The following is a 25610-nucleotide window of genomic DNA, read 5'->3' as shown; positions in this document are numbered from 1 at the left end:
GTTGTGTGCTGTATAGATTTAGTGTGCTGTATATATTGTTTCCCTATCATGTGTAGTGTGCTGTATAGATTGTTTCCCTATCATGTGTAGTGTGCTGTATATATTGTTTCCCTATCATGTTTAGTGTGCTGTATAGATTGTTTTTGCTGTATAGATTGTTTCCCTATCATGTGCAGTGTGCTGTATAGATTGTTTCCCTATCATGTGTAGTGTGCTGTATAGATTGTTTAGTGTGCTGTATAGATTGTTTCCCTATCATGTTTAGTGTGCTGTATATATTGTTTCCCTATCATGTAGTGTGCTGTATAGATTGTTTCCCTATCATGTGTAGTGTGCTGTATAGATTGTTTCCCTATCATGTGTAGTGTGCTGTATAGATTGTTTCCCTATCAGTGTTCTGTATAGATTGTTTCCCTATCATGTATAGTGTGCTGTATAGATTGTTTCCCTATCATGTGTAGTGTGCTGTATAGATTGTTTCCCTATCATGTGTAGTGTGCTGTATAGATTGTTTCCCTATAGTGTGCTGTATAGATTGTTTCCCTATCATGTGCAGAGTGTGCTGTATAGATTGTTTCCCTATCATGTGTAGTGTGCTGTATAGATTGTTTAGTGTGCTGTATAGATTGTTTCCCTATCATGTGCAGTGTGCTGTATAGACTGTATATATTGTTTCCCTATCATGTGTAGTGTGCTGTATAGAATGTTTCCCTATCATGTGTAGTGTGCTGTATAATTGTTTCCCTATCATGTGTAGTGTGCTGTATAGATTGATTCCCTATCATGTATAGTGTGCTGCATAGATTACCATGTCCTATTCTACGCCTTGATATTGAAACCCCTTCTCTCTCGTTCCCTCCCCTACATCTTAAAAAGTTAAGTTCTGCTGCCTAACAGTCACAGTCATGCAAACCTTCACATAGTGAGTCGCCCCCCCCTGAAAACATGCATAAAAATGATCCTATGCTCTAAAAACTGTGCACACAGTGTATTTGTTTTCATTCTGGAGATCTGACCAATCCCAGTTCGGACTGGGAGGAGACCAGCCCGCCTTCTTCCCCCCGGTGGACACGCCTCTATGTTCAGGGAACACCGCTTCCATACATACACTGTTGTTAGCGACGTAGCCTCTCTGGCCACTTCCATTTATTTTGACATCTCCACCACTTACCCCCCCCCACCTCCACCCTCCACCACCACCACCACCTCCACCACCCCCCCCACCAGGTGTATGCTCGGGTAGCAGCTCTCCCAGGCTGGGTCCCGGTTTGTAGGTAAGTCAGACCCAGTGCTAGCTCGTTAGCATGAATGCTACTCTCTCCTCTCTGCTTGGGGGGGGGTGTTTGGTTGTTGTGCTAACGTTAGCATCGCGGTTAGCATCGCTGTTAGCTGTCGTGTAACCTTGCGGACCGGCCCGAGCAGCGATCCCACCCCGCTGCTCCCGTCACGAGGTCACACCCGGCGAAAAAACAGCGAAACAAACGCGGGTTCCACAGCGAGAATTAGCCGACATGCTAATGCTAATGCTAACATGCTATTTTTTTTTTTTTTATATATACATTTTTTTATTTTAATAACTTATTTTAATATATATTGTATTTGAAGTCAAACACGGTGTTTGTGTGACAACCGATCAAACCTTTTTTTTTTTTTTTTTTTTCCGGTCGAACTTCTCGCACAAGTTGCCGTTTAATGCGACGCTAGCATAGCATGCTAGCGTTAGCATGCTAGCAGTCTCTCCCCACACACACACACACTGACATAACGTTAGCATGCTAGCTAGTTAGCATGTTCAGTTTTTTTAATTTTATTTTTTTAACCGATGTTTCTTCTCGACATTAAATGTTTTTTTTTCCTTTTTCTTAACCAAACAGCCTTTTTAAACATTTTAATTATAATTAATTTTTTTTACATTTAATGCAGGTTTAGCTCGTTTTGCTACATAGCTTTAGCGGACGAGACACGCGAAATAGTCCCGCATACGGGGCCGGCGGAGGGACACACGGAGGGAGGGGGAGGGGATGAGGCAGCGACCGAGAAGTGCCTGTTTAAAAATAACAAAAAATAAAATAAAAAACACCTAAATATCCCTATTTTTCGCCATAAATATCGCAATAGTGTTACTGTCTGTCTTTTGCCTCGCGTTTCGGTAAATTAAATATTTTTTTGAGGGGAGGCTGGATGTGCGACACACGGGTCCGCTCGGCCGCCGTGTTTTCGGGGGACTGGCTGCTGCAGCACACCGTCCGTCCTCCTCCGCGGAGCGACTGCAGTGACGTCACCGTCGGGGAGCGTCACTAAAGGACTCCTCTCAGGGACACGTTTTTATGAATGAGCTCTGAACTCGTTTAACATTATTATATTTATGTGTTTAATCACTTTATATGACCTTATTTGTTTTATAAAGCTACTAAAGTATTTTTACTATTTTTTTTTTTTTTTTTTTTTTAGCAAATAGACATTATGTTTTAATATATATTTCATTACTTTTTTTTTTTATATATAACACTGTTATTAAAACAGTACATAGCATGGGCCCAATTGGGACACCCTTTAAACAAGATGAATGTGTGTGTATATATATGTGTATGTATATATGTGTGTGTGTGTGTGTGTGTGTATGTATGTATGTGTAAATATATGTATGTATGTGTATATATATATATGTATATATATATATATATATATATATATATATAGTACCAGTCAAAAGTTTGGACACACCTTCTCATTCAATGGTTTTTCTTTATTTTTATTTTATATATATTTTTATTTTATATATATACAGTACCAGTCAAAAGTTTGGACACACTTTCTCATTCAACTACTTTGAAGAATCTAAAATATAAAACATTCTGGTTTGTTGAGAATTTGTTTGTTTACCACATAATTCCATATGTGTTCCTTCATAGTTTGGATGTCTTCAATATTAGATGTAGAAAAACATTGTAGATTAATGAAGACATCCAAACTATGAAGGAAACAAACGAATGCTCAACAAACTAGAATATGTTTTATATTTTAGATTCTTCAAAGTAGTTGCAGGTGTGTCCAAACTTTTGACTGGTACTGTATATACAATTAATCACTTGATATAACCTTCTCTATTTCATAAAACTACTAAACTATTTTTACTCTTTTTTTTTTAATCTAATATAAATTATGTTTGATACATATTTCATTACTGCACAGCCTGTTAACATAAAACAATTACATGATAGATTAATATTATTTATGGTAGACGGTAACGACAAAATGAATACACTGTAATTAAAACAGTACATAGCACGAGCCCATATATGTCAAGAGAAAGTAAAGTTAAAGTGACAGTTGATTTTTTTTCTCTATCCATATTCTTTATATTGCAAAGAGTTGCAGGGATTCAGATTTTATATTTTCTTGGCCATTCAAACGGTTACTTTAATTGTTTTGCACATGACCATAAAGAACTGGAAATATTTACACAATGTGCATATGTAGAACAATTATGTTTAAAAAGCACTTTGCCAAATATGGTATGCACAGCCGACGCTTTCAAAGGTTTTGCACTCAAATTGAGATTTAAATGTGCTTTTGTAACAATATCTCCGATTTTTATGTCTCCAGTCAAATTGGTTAGTTTATTGTCTTTAAAGGTGCTAAATAAGATTTTCAGAGCGCTAATACAGTGGCGAGCAGCGCCCGCCCTCCGGTTTCCCCTCGGGGTAACACTGTTAGTTCTACCAGCACTGTTGCTCTGGTTTGCGCTGTTAGCACCGTTAGCTGAGAGCCATACGGAGGCCACAGATATGTTTGAATTTAATATAGAGATATTTTTAGGGGGCAGCTGTGTCTTGGTGGATAGAGCAGGGTTGTCCTTTTCTTTTTCTTTTTTTTGCAGTTTGAACCCTGGCACCACCTGTCAAAGTCAAAGTGTCTTACAGAGAAACACAGAATCCCAAGTTGCTTTTTTCTCCACTGATATAATTGTTTTAGTTTGTATTTGGCATTTTGTTTATGAATTGTAAACTTGGTAAAATAGGACTTTCGATAATCAATATGTCTTTCCCAGTTCTTATATAGAGCAAATAAAGGTTGAAGTTAACATCTTTACTGAAATTGAAAATGTCACTTTGGTGTTTGCAGGGTTCATTTATTAGGTAGACTGACACTGATTGTTTTGCCTTACTTTGTACACATACTAAACTATTGACATTTTTATTACCATCGCTTCTACACTATGTTTTAGAGCCTCTGGTTAAAGTTAGTTCAGTTAGTTGCTAACATTCAACAATTGTCCTGATAATTTCTACCATTAAGCACCTTTTTGACGTTTTTATTGTATTGCGTCATACAGAAACACTTTTCACTGCTTCCAGAATGAGTCTCGAGTTAAATCAATGCTTTTCTGACACAATCTGCACAAAAACCTGTGATACTCTTCATAAACTCAGAATGGATTGCAGTGCAGTTTTCTTTTATTTCTCTATATATTGACCATGATTAAAACCAGCAACGTTTTAATTATACTGACATAGTCGATACATCCTAAACAAACACATCTTTTGCATCACATCTGAGGAAACAGTGGTGTGTTGAGTCTTTTTTTTAAAAAAAAGGTTAAACTCCATGCACAATACAATCATCCATCCCACCTTTTTAATGAGCTAATTTTAAGATAAACTTGTCAAATTTGTACATTTATTGTCGTCGCGTCGAATTTTAATCAGAATTGTGTTTATATTTAATTTAGAAAATTAGCGAGTGTGTGCTGATAAAATCAGCACACACTCACATAAAATCTCAAATTAATTAGCTTTCTAGCAAATAAAGTTAATTAATTTATTTAAAAAAAAGCTCCCTCCTTTACTTTAATATTGATGTGAAGTATTTCTGTCTATCCCTGATTCTTTCTGTGTAAATTAAATATAACTAAAACATTTTTTGAAGAATGCTTTGAATATTGTTTTGTTGAAAACCAAACAGCCCGTTTACTGTCCGTCTGTCTTTGTCCTCTTCAGCCTCTTTGAGTATGCGTGTACAATGAAGAGGCGTGTGGAGGACCAGGAACCGATATTTGCGCCCCAGCAACAGCAAACACGTCGCCCCACAGTTCAAGGCCTTGCAGACAGCTTCCAGCACCGGGCCCTCGCCCCGGCCCCCTCTGTGATCGAGGCAGCTGCAGACAACATGCAGCCGTCCACTGGCATCCAGTATTCTCTCCCCCAGGGCTACCAGGTACGACAGCACCGATGTGTTCGGCTTGTAAAACAGCCTCCAGAGCAGAAGTTACTGTTGTGTGCCATTGGGTCTTGGATTAACTTTTACCAAGCACCAAATTCCAGTAAAAAAAAAAAAAAAAAAAAAAGGGTATAAATCAGAAAAAGACATGGTGGGATTAACCTGTTTTACCGTGAATTGTCGGTTTTATAACTGTAACGCCGTGTTCACAACAAACGTATTGGATCATTTGTGTTCATTCCCGTCACTGACACTAGACATGCCAGAGAGGAGCAGGGGGCTCCCTCCGTGTAGACAAGGTTTCCTTAATCATGGCTGAAATAACTACTACTGTTGCCTTGTACATGTTGTGGAAGTCCCAGATATCAAGGGAAACTAAACGCCGTTGTGTCTGGGTTCATAACATCATCCAGAGGGGCTGGGTGAATTTTACGGGGCTGTATTCACTGTATCTAGCAAGCCACACATCGGCTGGTTAACTACACCTGTACGAACACAAAATAAACGATATTGCTGTGATTTAATTGCAATAAACGGATAAAAAAGATGCTGAAATAACTACATAATGATGCCGATATGTAAAAAGTCTGAATTCATTTTTTCTTTTTTCTTTCTGCAAGACGACAAGCAAATATCTTTTAAAATGCTTGTTTTTCTTATGGAGTTTGGATCAATTTGGGCTAGGCTTTGCTAACATTTTAGCTGCTCCATCAACCCTTAGAATAATGTCATATAGGTGTTAATACGTCAGCGTCGTTATTGTTTGAACCATAGACAGTCTATGGTTTATACAAATACGTTCATACACATAGTTTCATCTGGTCTCTGTACTAATAAGAGGTTGTAATATTTCAAATTGAGTGAAGACGTAGCTGTAGACATGGTGAGCTTTAAGGCTCATGGATCCTAACATTGCATTTGTTATTTCCTCTTAAAAAGGTACCCACAATGCCCCAGAGCACGAGTGGACACGGACACGGTCATAACAACGCTGCTCCTCATGTTGGTCCTCACGCACACGCCCTGGCGGTTCAGTCCCAGGGCCCCGCGGTGGTCCAGGGTCACGTTCATCCACCGGCACCCATGACCTCCACCCAAGGACAGCAGTTTCAGAGACTGAAGGTACTTTAAACTTCAAAATGGATCCACCAAAGTAAACAAAGACACAGTGTGTGACATATGGTAATGAAATGAAACCAATAACGCATGTAAAAAATAATTTTCTTCTGGTTCTATTTTGGTTTTTATGGTTCTGGTTCATTTTTATTCTGCATTTAGTGGTTCATGTTCATTCTTTACCTTGTAGGTTGAAGATGCCTTGTCCTATTTGGATCAAGTGAAGCTGCAGTTTGGGAATCAGCCACAAGTTTATAATGACTTCCTTGATATTATGAAGGAGTTCAAATCACAGAGGTGAGTTTTGATTTTATTGTGATTGTTTAAAGGTACAATGTGAAGCACCACCACGAGACAACGCACAAATCTTTTGAGCAAACATACACACTAAAATCCAAAATGAAGGCACATAAAATAAAACATCTAAAATGCTACTTCAATATATGTGGCGTTGAATTATAAAGAAAGTTAGACTTTATCAGGTTCTCGACCTTTTGCTTGAGGAAATTTTCTCCAACTGGACCTCTTTGAATTTTAATTGAATCCCCCTGGTTTATACTGTAGCTCTATAATGTATACACCGTATTCACATCATGCTTCCGTCTGTTTATTCTGTATATTATTTCTTACTGTTAGCATTTCTCGTACTTATACCTGCACACTTTATATATATTTTTTACTTAAACATTTCCCCTCTTTGCCTACTGTAATTGCTGCACATGTTTTTTCATACTGCATATAAGTAGAATATCCATATGTGTTTATTCCACATTCTATATTTATTCTAAATATTATTAGTTATTCTGTATATAGGCTGGACTTTGCTGCTTTTTGCTCTTCTTGTTAGATGCCAAACTGCACTCTGTTTTCCCATTACATGTGTATGCAATGACCATAATGTTTAATCTAATTCTTTCTTAGCTTTAATCTGCAGAAACAACATCTGTTGACCCAATTTAAAGATAATTCGGATACTTAATCGCTCTCCTTCCTTCTGTCACTACAGCATAGACACTCCTGGAGTCATCAACCGCGTCTCCCAGCTCTTCAAGGGCCACCCGGACCTCATTATGGGGTTCAACACTTTCCTGCCGCCCGGATACAAGATTGAGGTTCAGACCAACGACCTGGTCAACGTGACCACGCCGGGTCAGATCCACTACATCACCCCTCACGGTATCTCCGTTCAGAACATCCCAATAACTGGAGCGCCCAGCCAACCCGTCAGCCACAACCAGCACCAGAGTCTGCCACAGGCCGGCCCGCACACTGCCACCACCACCAACACCAACACAACCTCCACCTCCACCCCACCGACCCCCACCCAACCGGCCCCAAACAAAACCAGCAAGGTAGAACACATGTTTCTATATTGATCTGCAGAATTGAGCATCATTTTCTTGATCATATTTTTTTTATTGCTCCTTTTCACAGACTAAAAACTCGCTGAAAGTATTTTTAATTTATTTTATTATTGGTTTTATTTTTCTATATTATTCTACATGTATTTTATTGTTGAGCTTTCTGTTGTTTTATTGGCTTGCTTATTCTGCTTTGTCTGTCAAAGCACTTTATAAACTGTGTTTAAAGGTGCTTTATAAATAAAGTAATTATTAATTGCAGCACAGAACAACATATTGAAATAGACTTAAAGACGACCAAAGTTATCTACACCTTTTTAAAAATATCTGAATTTGTTTGGAATAGATTTATTTCAGGTGTGTTGACTGTTAGCACCAAACTGAATGTTAACTATTTGACCGTAATGACACTTCCTGTTCTCTTCTCTGTCCATCCCATAAGCCAATTCAGTCTCCGGCCCACACGCCCACCAGCCAGCCCAACCCCTCCATCCCATCCTACGCCTCGCCGCGCTCCCCCTCGGTCCAGTCCCACACCCCCGTGAGCAGCACGCCGTCCGGTGGGCCGCCGCTCCAGAACAACCAGCCTGTGGAGTTCAACCACGCCATAAACTACGTCAACAAGATCAAGAACCGCTTCCAGGGTCAGCCAGACATCTACAAAGCCTTCCTGGAAATCCTCCACACGTACCAGGTGAGAAAATACAACGTGGCATAGAGGGGATGTTGGTAAAAGCTGATACTGGATTTTATTCATACTAGTACTCAGCTTATTGGTTCGGTTCCTTATCGATCCTCTTATTGGTTCTTTTTTCTAATTTTGTGAGACAAAAAGACAATTAATAAAGAAAATAATCTTCATTGCTTTATAATTATTGTAGGTAAACAAATGATCTTTCTTGAGCAGCAATACAAAAAGTTCAGAAATCTTTGGAGTACATTTGTGGCTAAGCAAAATAGCTTTAATTTTACTAGCCTATTCTTATTAGAAAACTCTGTATTCCATTCATAACGTTTCCTGCCGTGGACAAAGACTGGACGGCTGCTCTCCAAACAGTAGAAAAGTCCATTACTGCAGATTTATGTTCTGCTTCTTTGCCAAATGTTTTGATAAATTGCTGGTTTAACCTCCTTTTACTTGTGAGGGTTTTATGGCATTTATGACAACGAGAGTTCTCAGCTTCGACTGGAGTAAAACATTTTTCTCTCTGCCATGATGTGTGTCTAAATCTCTACTGAGCCAGAGCCAGTGTTTGTCAGAGTAAAGCACAAAGATAAAGAGACAGAGAGATGAGGTCTGAGACGATGACATCACACTCCATGACTTATAAAGTACCGACCGCAGAACCGTTAACTCCGGACTTTTTTCAATACTGGGCTTTGGGGGGCATCCTTTGCTGACACACAGTCTAAGTATGTTCTGCTAGAGACAAGAAAAATGGGATACACAAAGTAGTAATTTCACATTATACATTTTCCAGAAGGAACAACGAAATGCTAAAGAGGCAGCAGGCAACTACACCCCAGCACTGACGGAGCAGGAGGTCTACACTCAGGTTGCAAGACTCTTCAAGAACCAGGAGGACCTGCTGTCAGAGTTCGGACAGTTCCTGCCCGACGCAAACAGCTCGATGGTGAGTCGCTGTGAACACACTGCAGTAACACTAATGTGGTTGTTCTTGGCTGTGGAAGCAAAGTCTTTCTGTTTAAAAATATCTTAAAGTATCGTACAAAAGAATATCTTTGGTTACCATCCTAAACTCTGATTGTTGAATTCATTTCTCAGTGGATCTCAAACTGAGTCCGGAGCCATAATGTACTAAATGAACATCATGCTGTATTGAGGAAGACTTGAAACTAGAGATTGAGACCATAAACTCATGTTTACAATGTTTACTGAGGGAATAAATCAAGAGAGAAGTAGAGTCATTTTCTCATAGACTTCTATACAACCAGAGGAGTCGCCCCCTGATGGACAGTAGAGAGAATGCAGCTTTAAGACACTTACTTCCAGAACAGGAGTTTTTTTTTTTTTCGTCTGGCTTCTATAAACTGTATTTACACAGATTTTCTTTGATGTTTCTTTTTTGGTGATATAATGTTAATTAATGTAATCCTCTCCTCAGCTGCTGGGTAAAACTACACCGGACCGGGCTGAGTCGGTGCGTAATGATCACGGCGGCACAGTGAAGAGGCCTCTAATGAACAGCAAACAGAGACTGAGCCAGAACGGCCTGCCAATCAGGAGACCTCCTGGAGTGGGAACCCCACCTGTTAAGGTACGCACCACTCTACATGCTGACTCTCTTCATATTCAGACTTTTTGTTTCTTTTTGCTGTATTTTAGATGCCTGAAATGTCAGCGTGCTGCAATTTAAATGACGGAGGGCAGGCTACATATTAGAAACCCCTCACAAGGACAGTTCTGCAGCATCTCAAATGAGCATAACGTTGAATCAACATCTTAACATTTTCAACAAAAACTGAACATTATAACCATACATGAAGGAAGTTTTTATTAGACTTTATTAGTTTTAGCAGATAAACTTTCAACTGAGTGTGTTTAAATCTCCCCAAAACCTCAGAATGATAATATTCTCCTCTATTATAACATTTTTGAGAGCCTGCATCAATATTAATGTTATCATGTCCTCATTCTCTTGCAGAAGAAGCCCAAATTATTGGGGAAGGATCACGGTATGACTGAAGCCAGCAAACACAGCACCAGCACTGAAACCATGTTCTTTGAGAAGGTCAGCGTTGTTTATTTAAAGTCTTGCAATAACAAGATGATGACACACACATTAATGAAATCACCTCAAGGGAACGCTTAATTTATTTTCCATCTGCACTGAAAACACTTTTCCAGGTGAAGAAGGCTCTGCGGAGCTCCGAGGCGTACGACAACTTCCTGCGGTGTCTTCACATCTTCAACCAGGAAGTGATCTCTCGTGCCGAGCTGGTCCAGTTAGTCATCCCATTTCTTGGGTGAGTTTAAATTTACACACACATCTACAGTCACATGTGCTTTATTGCCTCTATAGCTGTACTCTTGTTTTATTGTAGCTGAATAACACCACCATACTTAAACACTTGAGTTGTAAAACATGTATTCAGTACGATGATGTGAAACACAACGATAAGTCATTTTGTTACTCCTCAATGTGAGTTAGGGTCAGTTTTTAATAAACAATATATTGTTATATTGTGGTTTTTTTGCCTGATATTACGTCATGCTCTTGTTGCACCTGTCAGATTTGATTTTTTTTTTAATGATCTATAGTTATGATTTATTTAAGATATGATAAGATTAAACAAGAGAGGCACCAGCTGATGGTGTTCGATTTAGTCAATTCTATGCCGGTCAAATTTGTAACATAAATTTTGCTGTACAATGGCTCACACAAACACAAACAAACAAACAAAGTGTTGCTTGTTGTCTTTCATGATACATTACATTACTTTTCAGACCCTTTTTAGTGACTTTATTTCTAAAAATTAAACCACTTATTCAGACCATCAGGGGGAAAAGTGAGAAATATATTGACATTTATTTACATTTCATATATTATAATACACACAACTTTACATTATTTTAAATAGATACTGATTAATAAATAGTTTGTGTAAATAAATATATACATACATAGAAACTTTTAATAAAAAAAGTTGTATGCTGTGAATAGTAGAGAAAGAAAAAAAGACAAGAAAATTGTAATTGTTGGAACTTCTAGAGAGAAATGTGTGTGCAGTAGTTGCAATATAAGGTACACAATAAACAACAATATATAAAAAATCAATAAAGTGCAAAAAACGTCACCCGTGTAGATAACATTTAATACTTCTATGAATAATATCCACTGCAAATGTCCCTGTTACACAATATCCTTAAACCACCGGGCTGCAGTCTCATACTAACTGTTTATGATTGACAGAAAATTCCCGGAGCTGTTTACGTGGTTTAAAAACTTCCTGGGCTACCGGGAGTCGAGTCACGGGGAGTCGAGCCACACGGAGAGTCTACCCAAGGAGCGAGCGACGGAGGGCATCGCCATGGAGATCGACTACGCCTCCTGCAAGAGGCTGGGCTCCAGCTACAGAGCTCTGCCCAAGAGCTACCAGCAGCCCAAGTGCACCGGAAGGACGCCGCTGTGCAGAGAGGTGAGTCACTGAGGACGGTCTGCTCATTCCAGCTGTTTTTGTCATGTTTAATCTCTGCTGTGGGGCTAATAGGTACGAAGGTTTGGAAGTATTTGAGCTTGGAACATAGACTGCATACAAGAAGTGGTGGTAGTCATGGTGACGTCACCAATTGATTGTGACGTTTTGAAGCATCGAGTCCGTCGATTTTGACGTCGCCATGTTGTTTTTTTGTTGCAACCAATGAACGGAAGTTACCATATTTGGAATGCAGAGGAGTGACGGAGAGACGTTGTATAAGACTCTGGTAGCAGCAGAAACCTGTCAATCACAATGTAGCCCCGCCCTAAAGCATACCCTGCTTTATGGTCTGTTTGACTGTAAATGGAGCATCATTTACTAAATCAACATCATGCTGTATTGAAGAAGACTTGAAACTAGAGATTGAGACCATAAACTCATGTTTACAATGTTTACTGATGTAATAAAGCAAGAGAGAAGTAGTCATTTTCTCATAGACTTCTATACAACCAGACTTCTTTTTGCAACCAGAGGAGTCGCCCCCTACTGGTCAGTAAAGAGAATGCAAGTTTTAAGACACTTCTGCATCAGCTTCACTCTGCAGAACAGGAGGTTGCTGCCTGGCTTGGACATCAGCTTTTAGGAGCAGGCGTTGTGTTCAGGTGGTAGTCAATTAGCAGCGCCATCGTGAGGGGGAATTTCTCACTAGTTGAACACCGGTTTTACAGATTTACACAAGACATTTAGCCTGAAAAGATATTCGTCGATGACACTGAATATCTGCAGAGCTTACTTTTTGGCGTAATCTGTGTATTCCAAAACACCTAGGCCTTCAGTCTGTCATTTAAACAAAGAAGGAGTCCAACTAAAAGTACATCGCTTGATTGAGCATTCAGTCTAAAAAAACCAACAAATGTCCTTCCAAGTTAAAAGAGCATTTGATTACTTCCTCACACTTTTTCGTCTCATTGTCATTTGGAAAGCTTTGGATTCTTTTTACAATGAAATGACACAGGAAAGCAGGAAATCTTCCGATTTGAGAAGAAGCCACAACCTCTTACTTCTTTCCTGTTTTATACCTGATTTTTTTTTTTTTCCTGTTACATACAGTGTTTCATCAAGAAATCAAAGGCAACCTTCTAACATTACTCTACATTATGTTACAAACAGTGTGTTAGAATGAACTAGAAAGCCTGTTAAGGTTCGGCTGATTACATGGTGGGGCCTGAAACCTAAACGCTTTGATTTGAATGACTTATTTTTCAGCTTTTTGTGATGCGTCTGTCTGACATGACATTTTCACACAAACTGTTTTAAATCTTAAACTCCTTAAATCTGACATTTGAGTTGAACTGATTGTGATCTTGCAGGTTCTGAACGATACGTGGGTGTCGTTTCCGTCGTGGTCTGAAGATTCAACATTTGTGAGCTCCAAGAAGACTCAATACGAGGAGCACATTTACAGATGTGAGGACGAGCGCTTTGAGGTGAGGAAGTCAACGCAGACTCGAATATTACTCGAAATATTACAGACAAGCCTTTATGAATATATCCAATAAAAGAGAACATGTCAATAACTTTTCTTTGATTTCTCCCGCTTTAGCTGGACGTCGTTTTGGAAGCCAACCTCTCCACGATACGAGCCCTGGAGTCGGTACAGCGGAGGATTTCTCGTATGTCGGCGGAGGAGCAGCTGCGCTTCAAACTGGACAACACGATGGGCGGCTCCTCAGAGGTCATTCACCGCAAAGCCATCCAGAGGATATATGGAGACAAAGCCCACGACATCATCGACGGGCTGAAGAAGAACCCGGCCGTGTCGGTTCCCATAGTGCTGAAAAGGTTAATGGTCTTTTAATTACTTATCTTCCTCTGGTGAGGCATTAAAGAGTGTTTATAATTTATAAGATATAATGTAGTCCCGATTTAAGCATCACATTTTTTCCTCTGTCCCTGTTTCAGATTAAAAATGAAAGAGGAGGAGTGGAGAGAAGCCCAGAGAGGCTTCAACAAAATCTGGCGGGAGCAGAATGAAAAGTATTACCTGAAGTCTCTCGACCATCAAGGCATCAACTTCAAGCAGAACGACACCAAAGTGTTGCGTTCAAAGACCTTGCTCAATGAAATTGAGATGCTGTATGATGACGTAAGTAAATACGAAGAAAACGTAATATAACATAATCAATTCTTATCATTTATTTTGGATGGTCCACCAGTCGACGTTGATCTGTTCAGTTTTAATTGTGCGAAACCATCAGCGCAGAGAAAATGACCCGGGTTGTGTCCGAAAGTGTTCATTTTGTTGAAGAGCTCACTATAAAGTCTTCTACAAAGAACTACATAGAAAGTGAGGAGGAAGTAGTGAATGAGGGAACTTGCTGAAGCTTTTTTGGTTGACCAATGAAGACCAATCTCCTGGAAATGAACACATGGATACATTTTGTTGGCATGCTTCTTTGGAAAGAATGTCCTTAATTTGGCAACATTTCTCAGGTGGACGAACGGTAATGGTTCAACTTTGATTCAAGCTTTGTTTATACTCGGGGTGTGGCATCGTAGCAAGTCTCCACAGATGCCGCTTGAGCTCCGAGCACAATGCAAAACGTGAAGAATCAAAAATGGGAGTGTAAAAAGCAAAACGGGTTGAACCAACCTCAAACATTTACTCAGATGTAGATTTTTAAGACCTCTAGTTTCCAAAGAATTTAAAAACAAATTGGCCTTCTTTTTAAAGTCCTCCATTTGTGACGGTCACGTCTGCAAAGCAAGACTTTTATCCTCCGATTTTGTCTGGTGAGCCAGGTTCCGAAGTCAATTGAAAAGTGTCTCTGGTTCCAAACAGTCAGTTTTTAAGATTGTCAGTCATCCAATGCTTTATTGAGGCCAAACAGGAAGTCAGAGACGATAGGACGTCTGGGTTAGTTGGCTCAACAGAAAGGTATAGTTGAGTGTCGTATGCATAGCGATGGATATTTGTATTTAACGTCTTGCTTTCCACAACACGTTTGAATTTATTTTTGAAGCTGTAAGTGGGACTTTTACATACAGAATGCATCCGTCTATTAAAAACAATGCCTCATTCTACTCCTGTTTTTGTCCTGCAGCGCCAGGAGCGAGCGTCCGAAGAAACCGCCACGCCGCCACCGAGCGGCCCACACATAACCCAGACCTACGACGACAGCCAAATCCTGGAGGACGCCGCCGCCCTCATCATCCACCACGTCAAAAGACAGGTGGGCATCCAGAAAGAGGACAAGTACAAGATCAAGCAGATCATCCACCACTTCATCCCCGACCTGCTGTTTGCACGGCGAGGCGAGCTCTCCGACGTCGAGGAGGAGGAAGACGAGGAGGAGGAAGAGGACATGGAGTTGGACCCGGACGGACCCAAGAAGCACAACGGCCTGCCGGGAAGCAGCCCGACGAAGTCCAAGCTCCTCTTCGGCAACACGGCGGCTCAGAAGCTACGCGGCACCGACGACGCCTACAACATGTTCTACGTCAACAACTACTGGTACATCTTCCTCCGCCTTCACCACATCCTCTGCTCTCGCTTGCTGCGGATCTACGGCCAAGCCGAGAAGCAGATTGAGGAGGACGCCCGCGAGAGAGATTGGGAAAGAGAAGTGTTGGGGCTCAAAAGGGAGAAAAGCGAAAATCCAGCAATCCAACTGAAGATGAAGGAGCCAAGTAAGTCCGAAAAAGAAAATGTTTAAACGGTGCTATTTTTGTTTAATTACAATCCTCTACAAAAGAAAATTCCATACTTTTGTAATTACTCACCATATCCCATGAACTCTTTTCTCCCTGCAGTGGATGTTGATGTGGAGGACTATTACTCAGTGTTTCTGGAAATGGTGCGTAACCTCCTGGACGGGAACATGGAGCCGACTCACTACGAGGACTCTTTGAGGGAAATGTTTACCATCCACGCCTACATCGCCTTCACCATGGACAAACTCATCCAGAGCATCGTCCGGCAGGTCAGCACATTCAGGATTATAGCATATGATTGGATTTGTGTTGCACAAAAAATAGTGTATACTTCTTAACTGTATGTAGTTTAATTCAAATTCAAACATTATTTAAGGGGAAAACGCTACAGGCACAAACATTGTTTCTTTTACTGGTCAAATTTTTGATTTTGGGCTATTTTGCTTCCATAACATGTTTTCTTTCAGACTAGTGGAAAGAAAACATCCAAAATACACATTAAGGTGTTTATTTTACTACTTTGTCTAATTGCATCTGAAGATTTAGCCTAAATTCCCCAAACGTTACCATTCTGCTACCTCACCACTAGATGCCACTAACTCCTAAACTTAACCTTTTAGAAAACGTGTAATACAAAAAATAACTGTCTTACTCCAAGTAATCAACTAGGGAAGTTTCATGTTGATATCTATTAGTTAATTATTTTTACCCTATTCACCTGTAGTGTCTTCAACATGAATGTAATTTAACAAAACATTTCTTTAAATTAGTTTTTTCTCAGACTCTGACCCATAAATCTCCACTTCAGTAGCTCTTACATTCACCAAACTTTACAGGTTCATTCATATCTATATTCTGAAGGTTTCTACAGAGGGGTTTGTTCATATATCATTCATAGCCTGATTTATACAACATTTTATTACAAAAAACATGTAATTTAATGGCTGTGGACAGTATTTTCTGATTTATGGAGGTTTACAAAAAGTATTCCCTCTGTAAAACCTTTTGACTCTAATATGTCAACATAATGAAACAAGAATATTGAACCTGGCTTTATCCAATGTTCACATTTATGTTCTGGAAATGTATGCAAATTAGCACATGTTTGATTTGATTGTGCCTCATTTAAATATTTAAACATAACATTTCAGATAACCTGTAGAACAAAAAAATAACTTTGTTAATGTAAGAACTAAACTTGGAAAGGTTCATGATAATATTTATTATTTTTATTTTACACTCTCCCCTTAACTGTGTAAATATTAATAATAACCTAAATATTGACCTCTACATTGATGGAACTTGATGATAACAAGCTCAAGTTTTGCATTTTATTGAAACGGCTGTTTCTTACTCAACCTGTTGCCTTCCACAGCTCCAGCACCTCGTCACGGATGACGTATGTGCGCGTGTAACGGACATGTACCTGAGCGAATGTGCCAACAAAGCCACGGGGGGCACGCTGTCCACGCAGACGTCCAGGGCCACAGCCGAGGGGGCCTACCAACGCAAAGCAGAGCAGCTAATGACGGACGAGAACTGCTTCAAGGTACCACGAGTCTCCAGAGTAACGGTGATGTCCTCCGTCAGTGTGAACACCTTTTGATTAACGGGGATTCTTCTTCTGTTTGGGTTTGGTTTAGTTGATGTTTATGAAGAGCCGAGGAGCCGTCAGTCTGTCCATGGAGCTGCTGGACACGGAGGAGGACAACTCTGATGAGCCGGCGGATGCAGAGGTACGACCCGCTTAAGTATACAACTGCATATCATACACATAGTGTTACAACAACCCTGTAATGAATGTGAATGCTTTGAAAATTATTTTGAGGCCGGAGTCAGTGGTGATGTTGAACTATTTGCATTATCTTGTTCTGTGTTTCTTATATTTTTTTTTCCTCCCAAAATTTACATTGTTGGGTGTTGGTATAGAAACTATTCGGCAGTTAACACAAAAAAGTTGTCTTTTCTTGATAGATAGATAGATGGATGGATAGATGGATGGATGGATAGATAGATGGATGGATGGATGATACAGATCCTTTGTTATGTAGTTTGGTTAGAACAGCTGGTCTACAAGGCTCAAACTTTTTCTCAAAATCATTTCAACCCCTCTGAAGTCAGTAAGCCATAAATATTTCTAAATGATATCCTTTTAACTTTGTTATAGTAATTCATAGTGTTTTTTTTCTTCATAAAAACACACAATTCAAATGATAAGGAAATAAAAGATTGTATTTTGATTGACCAAAATAAATTTTGTCATTAGTAGTTTTAATGATGATTATAAGGTCATAATTAATCTCTAATATCTGTTTATGTTGTTGCAATTAAAACAACTATGTTTATTCAAGTTTCTCGCCAGCACTACATTTTACGTGATTACATGTGAACACATCATGATAACGTTATAATTGACCTTCGCCCCAATTCTCATTTTCACTGAACGGAACCTTCATTTGTTAGCCGTTAGCGGTGCTGCTAACGTTACTAGCTCTCCTCCTGTCAGTTTAAACACGGATTGGTTGTTTACAATTTCACATTATCAGAGACTAGAAAAGCATTAATTCAGATGTCCTGATCACATATTTTACTGAATATTTGCAGTTAACGATCGTCAGTAAAACTTTATTTCACAGTGTTAGGGTTAACGTTAAACTGTGTCATTAATCCGTGGTTTCCAGAGGGGGAACAGTACGGATCACGGATTGCAAGGGGTTTATTACACCACTATTGATAACTCTTATATTCCAAATTTGATAGGCGATAACCACTACTCGGGTTTAGTAGAAGGTCTAAAGGTGTGTTTTCTGCTCTGGTCCTCCACAGAGGTGGTCCGTCTACGTGGGCAGATACCTGAACTCAGACTCTGCATCCCCGGAGCTGCGTGATCATCTTTCCCAGAAGCCCGTGTTCCTCCCCAGGTGAGGCCCCCCCCCCCCAGCCATGTGTCCCTCTTGTCTGCATACTTTCTGTCCCCGAGGCTCTTAGTCAGCCGAGCAGCCACTCCACTGTCGTTGACAAGCCAAACCAGCCGCCAAACACCACTCATGTTTCAGAGATAGAAAAACAGAAAAACAGTGGCACTTCTGCACAAGCCTGACGTAGGAAGCTCTTTCTAACCGCAACAGATTTCGGGCGTAAAAGAACTGCCTGTTTTTTTGTAAGGTAACGGACAAACGACGAGGGTTTGAGAAGGTTTATTAAAAAAAAAAAAACAAGAGCGACTCCACGGTTACAGTGAAGTGCTCGAAGACGCCTGAACGCCCTCCTGTTTGTAAAGAATCTCATTGGCTGTGAACGTTTTTCAGTTTCTGACGTCTGCCTCACACAGAAGATTGCACTTTACATGGCCATCTTTTTAAAAAGAAAAAAAAAAGGAATTTATTTATTCATTGATTCAGTTCCTTTTTAACGGGGGAATTTTATTTATTAATAGCAGAGGTTTTTTAAAAAAAAAGAATGGTTTTGGCTTGATCATGGGTTTTTTGAATTTTCCAGCTTAGCAGACAGCTACAAGGAGTTATTTGGTTTGATTATTCACATTGTATTGAATTTAAATGCTGATTTTCATTGTGTAACATAAGAACAAAAGTCATTGAATGCACAAACTGAAAGCAAAACAAATGGGTTCAACCTTTTTTTTTTCATATTCATTTTTCTACGATGTCTTTGACCTGAGTTTGAGAGTCTGAAGCTGTTTGTGTTGCACCTGAGAGACTTTGTTCAGAGAGGACAGTGACGTGGTTTCCTTTTTCTACCTTATCATGCCCTTTTTGTTTGTGATTGTATCCAGAAACAAGGTCCTGTATTTGACTGTAAAATGTTCAAATGTCCATTTGTTCAAGTCTGTTATACTCAGTGTTATGTTTGTAATGATTTTCAGTGGGGAAGAAGAAAAAAAAAAAAAAAAAAATAACAGCGAGCTCCCCGTTTACAACTTTTTTTGTTGTGAGCGAGGGGGTTTTATTTTCCACTGGTTTGACGGGAAACTAGTGCTCACAAGTTTTTAAAAACTCTGGTCAAGCACATTATCTGCAACACTTGTACAGAGGAGTAGGGTTTGTAAATAAAATGATTGTCTAAATTGTATGTTCATGTTGGCGTATTTCTTTCCCCGACACCTCAGAGCTGTGCATGGAGGGCGTGTTGTGTCTTTAGAGCTCCAGATGAGCCTGTCATTGCATTTCTTTTAAGGGTGCTTTTATTTACGTTTCTTTTGAGATGGCTGTCCATTACCATAAACATTCCTTTAAAAAAAAAAAAAAAATGCTTTAAAATATTGGTAAGTTTTATCTTTTCTTTTTTTTTTTAACCCATTGCATAAATCTGGTGCTATGATTTATCAGTGGGTCACCCACATCTTGTCCCCGTTTTATTATTTTTCATCAAATCTATGAGAGATCAGCAGCACAAGAGGTCAAAAGACTTCCTTCTTCACAAAAGTCTTTAATGGCAGCAACAAAAAAAAAAGAACTCCAGCAGTTTCTTTTCCAGTTGTGTTGGGTCTCCATCTCATGATCATAACACTCTGTACGTCGTTTGGTGAAAGTATGTGCACATCAAAGTATTTTTCTCACAGCTCATATTTTTCGATTGGTTTTCCTATCAGGCATCAATTTTTTTTTTTTTTTCCTGTTTCTAACTAAATTGGCCTCACTGTCGTGTCTTTAAAGTGGAGCCCTGAATGCAAAAATATGTTTTGAGTCCCCGCTCACCTGTACCCTCAGTGGTAAGTACACATTTAATTTATTCAGGTGGGGTGATTTATTGCATTTTATTTATCTACCTGCAAAAAATAATTTATAATCATGATCAATTTCCAATTCAAATAAAAAAATCAATGTTTGCCGAGCATTTTTGTGGCTGTGCGACGGAAGTGCACCGTACAGAGAAAATCCCGACTGCTGCCTCTGCTGCTCTTATAGATCCACATTCCCCCTCCAATGATTTGACTCCCAATCTAATTCAGTCACTCGGTGAGTTGCAATGCATGGGTTTAAAAAAAATATATACTTGTTTAAAGGGACAGTCCTCTCAAATTTTGACTTTACTGCTGTCAAATTTTTTGCTTAATGTCATGTATGTCGTGCCGGACCACAGTGCAAACTGTCGGAGTACAAATCTTTGAAAAGTTTATAAAAACAAGATTTTTACACATTTTTAAATTTGTGCGAACTTTCCCTGTAAACGCTCTGTTTTTTTTAAGTTTCGAGTATTTAGAAGATTTTTTTTTCATATGATCAATCTGCGTTATTCAAGCTTGTCGATTTATTTTTCCCGCCTCCAGGAATTTGAGACGGATCAGGAAGTGCCAGAGAGGATGGGAGCAGCTGCAGCAGCAGAGGATGAACAAGGCGCCGTCGGACAAGCCTCAGGGGCGGCGGCGGCGGCGAGCTGAAGATGGAGTGCATGTTCAAACTCAACTCCTACAAGATGGTCTACGTCTGCAAGTCTGAGGACTACATGTACCGGCACACAGCGCTCACACGGGCTCATCAGGTAGGAGCTGAAAAAATAAGTATTTTACTCGCCGTAGATTCTGTTTCATTCAGAGAATAATTTTTTGTTTTAACAGTTTTCTTAAATGTTTACTTTAAATGTGCAAATGAGGCATTATCTTATGAAATATGTGCTAATTTGCATACATTTCCACAACAGAAATGTGAATATTTCATAAAGCCAGGTTCAAAATTGTTCTTTTCATATTGTTGACATATTATAGTGAAAGGTTTTTACAGAGAGAATGTAGGTGATCTCTTTGTATTACTCAATAAATCAGAAGATACTGTCAACAGACTTTAAAAAATATATATTTTCTCCATGTTTTTAGTAATAAATGTTGTATAAATCAGGTTATGAATGATATCTGAACAAACCCCTCTGTAGAAACCTTCAGAATATAGAGAGGAATGAAGCTGTAAAGTTTGGTGTATGTAAGAGCTACTGAAGTGGAGATTTCTGGATCAGAGTCTGAGAAAAAACTCATTTAGAGAAAACGTCCTTTAAAGATATGTTTAGTTAAATTACATACATGTTGAAAAACAAAAACATAACTAATAGATATCACCATGAAACTTCAAGTTTTCTGAAAATATTGTTTAAATATGCAAATATAGGCATTATCTAATGGTAACTTTTGGTGAATTTAGGAGAAAACTGCAGAAGCAATTACACAAAGTATTAACATAAACACCTGAATGTGTATTTTTGGATGTTTTCTTTCCTCTAGTCTGAAAGAAGACATTTTAGGGAAGCAAATTAGACCAAAATCTCAAAATGTAACAGTGCATGAAAAGAGTGAATTCCCTGAATATTTATTTTCAGTATTCTGTACCACACAAATATGTTTTCTTAAGTCTGTAGAACATGAGGTTTAGGCCAGAACATCTCTACAGCAGCACAGTATTTAATGAAATGGTACTTTGGCACACATTTATCCTTCAAAAAATGATTTTCCTTCTGGGTTTGAATGTTGCAGAAGGCCATATTGCAATGGATTTTTTATTTAATTGTGCAGCCCTAATTCAAAAGACACATTGACTTTTGGTTCTTTCAGAAAATCTGTAAACGTTCTTCTTGAGAACCAAAGAAGCAGGATGTTCTTTCATATTCTGCAGTCCAGTGGATGCGACGTTCTGCTCTCTCAGTAGCTGAGCCGCCTCTCTGTAGACTCTCTGAACTGGTTTCCCAGTAGCTGAGCTTTGATGTTCTGCTTTTCTGTTTTAATCCCAGTCCCAGCAGCGGGTCAACACGCGCCTCCACAGACGCTTCCACTCCTGGCTGGACGGCTGGGCCGACGAGCATGTGACCCCCGACATGGCCGCCGACAACCGCAAGTGGCTGATGGGAGAAAGACGAGAGGGTCTTCTGCCCTGCAGCACCACCTGCAACCCGGAGGTCCTCCACTACATCACCGTGAACAAGTACCGGGTGAAGTACAGAACTCTGTAGTCTCTGTTAAACAAAGGAAGAACCGTGACGGTCTCCTCACAACAAACTGCCCCACGATGACTTCAGACAGAAAGTAGCTTTTCTACAAACCTGCTGTTGAAGGATTCAGATGCCAAAATAGAAGAACTTTGTCCAAACTTTCAAGCTCACGTTGCAATTTCTGCAACGCATGTGAAATAGTTTTACAGGCGTTCTTTTTTTGTTATTATATTGAGAAAAAAACGCCTGTTTCAGAAATATCAATATTATATAACATGTAGATTTTTACATGAGATGATTATAACTTAAAATTCACTCCTTACTGCAGCTTCTCTTTGGAGAAATTCACAAACTAATTCAAAGGTGTTAAACATTTCATCACAAAAACTTAAAAAAATATTTTTTTTAAGAACCACACGTAATTTTACAGGAAATAAAAACAAACATCCTCAGTTTTTGTGTAAACTAGTAACAGCCTGTGAATGTTTTTTCCATTTTCATTGGTGCAGGGAGGCACTCTAATATATTCTCTGGCGACCGCTGGGTAGACGCAGTAAATATTCCAGCAGTGTATATCGTGTACAATAATTTATGACCGCCCAAACACTTCTGTGTAAATATGTTGTTTATATCTAGATTTTTTTTTTCTATCGGATGTCATTGATGTGTAGCTCACATTAAATCACACACACACATGGAGTATCAGTCTGTAGCTAGAGGTTGCAGAGAAAATGCAAACTTTTTTTTTTTTTTTTTTTACCAAAGGATGTTATTAGAGACCTTTTTGTGGTCCGTTTAACGTGTTTGTTTAGTAGAAAAAAAATGTCCCGTTTTATACGTGTTTCTGCGCATTTCGACCTTCAGTCTTTGGCGTCGGTGTCACTCGTGGTTTTAAGATGATTTGAATGTAGCTCAGCTGTAATTTCTCCGTTTTTCAAAGTACTGAAGTCTAAAAAGTACTTTTTCTCATATTTAAACTTTACCAAATGGTGAGAATCTGATCGACAGGTTCTTGCGTCACGTCCCCTATATATATATATATATATATATATATATATATAAATATATATTATATATATTATATATATATATATATATAAATATATTTATATATAAATATATATATATATATATATTTATATATATATATATATATTTATATATATATATATTTATATATATATATAAATATATTTATATATATATATATATATATATATATAAATATATTTATATATATATATATATATATATATATATAATATATATATATAAATATATATATATATATATATATATATATATAAATATATTTATATATATATATATATTTATATATATATATATAAATATATTTATATATTTATATATATATATATATATATATATATATATATATATAAAAACTGAACACAAACTGTGTTTATATTTTATTTTTTAGAGCTGCCGACGAACTCCGACTGATGTATAGAAGGTCTATATTTGAACGTCTTGTGTACAGTTTAAGGATAAAGAAAACAAGCAAAGCAATAATAGTTCATTCAGACGCAGTTTATTAAAGCTATCATTTTGTATTTCTTGACGAAATACAAATGTGAATGTTGTATTCCCTTAAAAAAGAGGGATGTAAACGAAGCATTTTTCTTATTGCCTTTTCTCCTTCAGTTTGTTTACGAAAACTGGAATTTGCCCTGTAGATATTGTAGGTAATGTCAGATGGAGATGGGAAGAAATCCATCACAATAAATGCTGTAAAATGTGTCTCCTAGTCAAAAATCGATTCTCAACATTAACTTTAGGAAATAAAATCAGATCCTCATTATTTCACGCGTGGATCAAAACGAGCAGGTTGTAAGCAAACGCACCAAAAAGTTCACAATGGAGACGCTGCCCGGATAAATGTCATCCTCCATTTAACAGGCGACGGTCAGAGACATTACCAGCTGCCAGACAATCTTGGAACAGTTTATAAATTGGGTTTTTATTTTTATATTTACTGTGTTTATAATAAGGAGTACCACAGGAAGCCCCCGGGGAGATGATTGTACATAAAGACATCGTTTGTACCTCGTTTTAATGCGTCTCTTCTCTTGACTTTTATGATGTTGTACATGAGTGTTAGTATGGTGTTTGGCATTAAACTATCCTTTAAATAGACGGAAACTCAGTCGACCACTTTCTTTTTCTTTCATTTTCTGTGATCGTGTTTGAATGATATTGGACGTTTGCTTTTCAGGAAGTTCATCATCAAGTTATATCTGCAGTATTTAGTGTTCAGAATACCTTGAGCATCTTCTAGTATTTCGTGACTGCTAACATTCCACACCAACATCCGCCAACGGATCCCCCGTCTTCCTCTTCCTCTTCCTCTTCCTCTCCGTCACAACCGCAGCACACGGAATCACATAAGAGCTCCCCTAACAGGTCCTCATCGCAGCGACTGCCAACAGGATGGAGACTCTCACTGCCACCATCATCTCCTGTGAAAGACGCTCTGCAGCACAACCCTCAGGTGCTAACTACAAGAACATCACTCAAGTCCCCCTGCAACCTTTGCTACCTCATGCTCATGATCACAAGCCTGTCAATTTTGGTCTTTTAAATATCAGATCCCTAAATAATAAGTCGTTCTTAGCTCTGGATTTTTATTAATTTCAATAATTTAGACTTTTTTTTTTATCATCACAGAGACCTGGTTGTCGCAGGGAGACTAGTTCTCTGATTGGAGCAACCCCCCCAGATTTTATACATCTCCATCAAGGGAGGGGGGGTTGCTGTTATCTACAGAAACTATTTTAAATGCAATACCATTCTACATAGCTCTTTCACTTCATTTGAACATCTTGGTTTTATGGTGAACTCTAAGGATCCAGTGATCATTTTAATAATCTACCAGAGTTACTTTCCCATGTGACATCAAAGTACGACAAAATTCTTATCTTAGGTGATTTTAACATGCATGTCTGCTGCCCTTCACAGACCTTTGTCACAGGTTTTATGGATACCCTGGAGTCTTTTAATCTCACGCAGGGTATACAGGAGCCTACACACTCAGAGGGTCACACCCTAGACCTGGTCATTTATAGTGGTCTCTGCCCTGACAGCTTT

General features: G+C 38.7%; 1 protein-coding gene across 1 annotated transcript; it reads left to right on the top strand.

The window, feature by feature from the left end:
• Positions 1-1162: 1162 nt before the first annotated feature.
• Positions 1163-23257, top strand: LOC129101403 (paired amphipathic helix protein Sin3a-like). Its single transcript, XM_054611213.1, is given in 22 exon segments — positions 1163-1274; positions 5001-5217; positions 6160-6342; positions 6527-6633; positions 7343-7688; positions 8140-8391; positions 9179-9331; positions 9824-9976; positions 10364-10450; positions 10567-10685; positions 11633-11858; positions 13229-13345; positions 13462-13700; positions 13821-14004; positions 14963-15548; positions 15672-15841; positions 16948-17121; positions 17216-17308; positions 18399-18493; positions 20860-20950; positions 20952-21071; positions 22305-23257. Coding segments are annotated over 21 exon segments (3909 nt in total). The 5' UTR covers positions 1163-1274; positions 5001-5022; the 3' UTR covers positions 22524-23257.
• The last annotated feature ends 2353 nt before the right edge of the window (positions 23258-25610 follow it).

Source organism: Anoplopoma fimbria, chromosome 2 (genome assembly GCF_027596085.1).
Source record: "Anoplopoma fimbria isolate UVic2021 breed Golden Eagle Sablefish chromosome 2, Afim_UVic_2022, whole genome shotgun sequence".
NCBI lineage: Eukaryota > Metazoa > Chordata > Actinopteri > Perciformes > Anoplopomatidae > Anoplopoma > Anoplopoma fimbria.
Note: the sequence above shows the minus strand (reverse complement) of the source record. Positions and strands in the feature narration are given on the sequence as shown.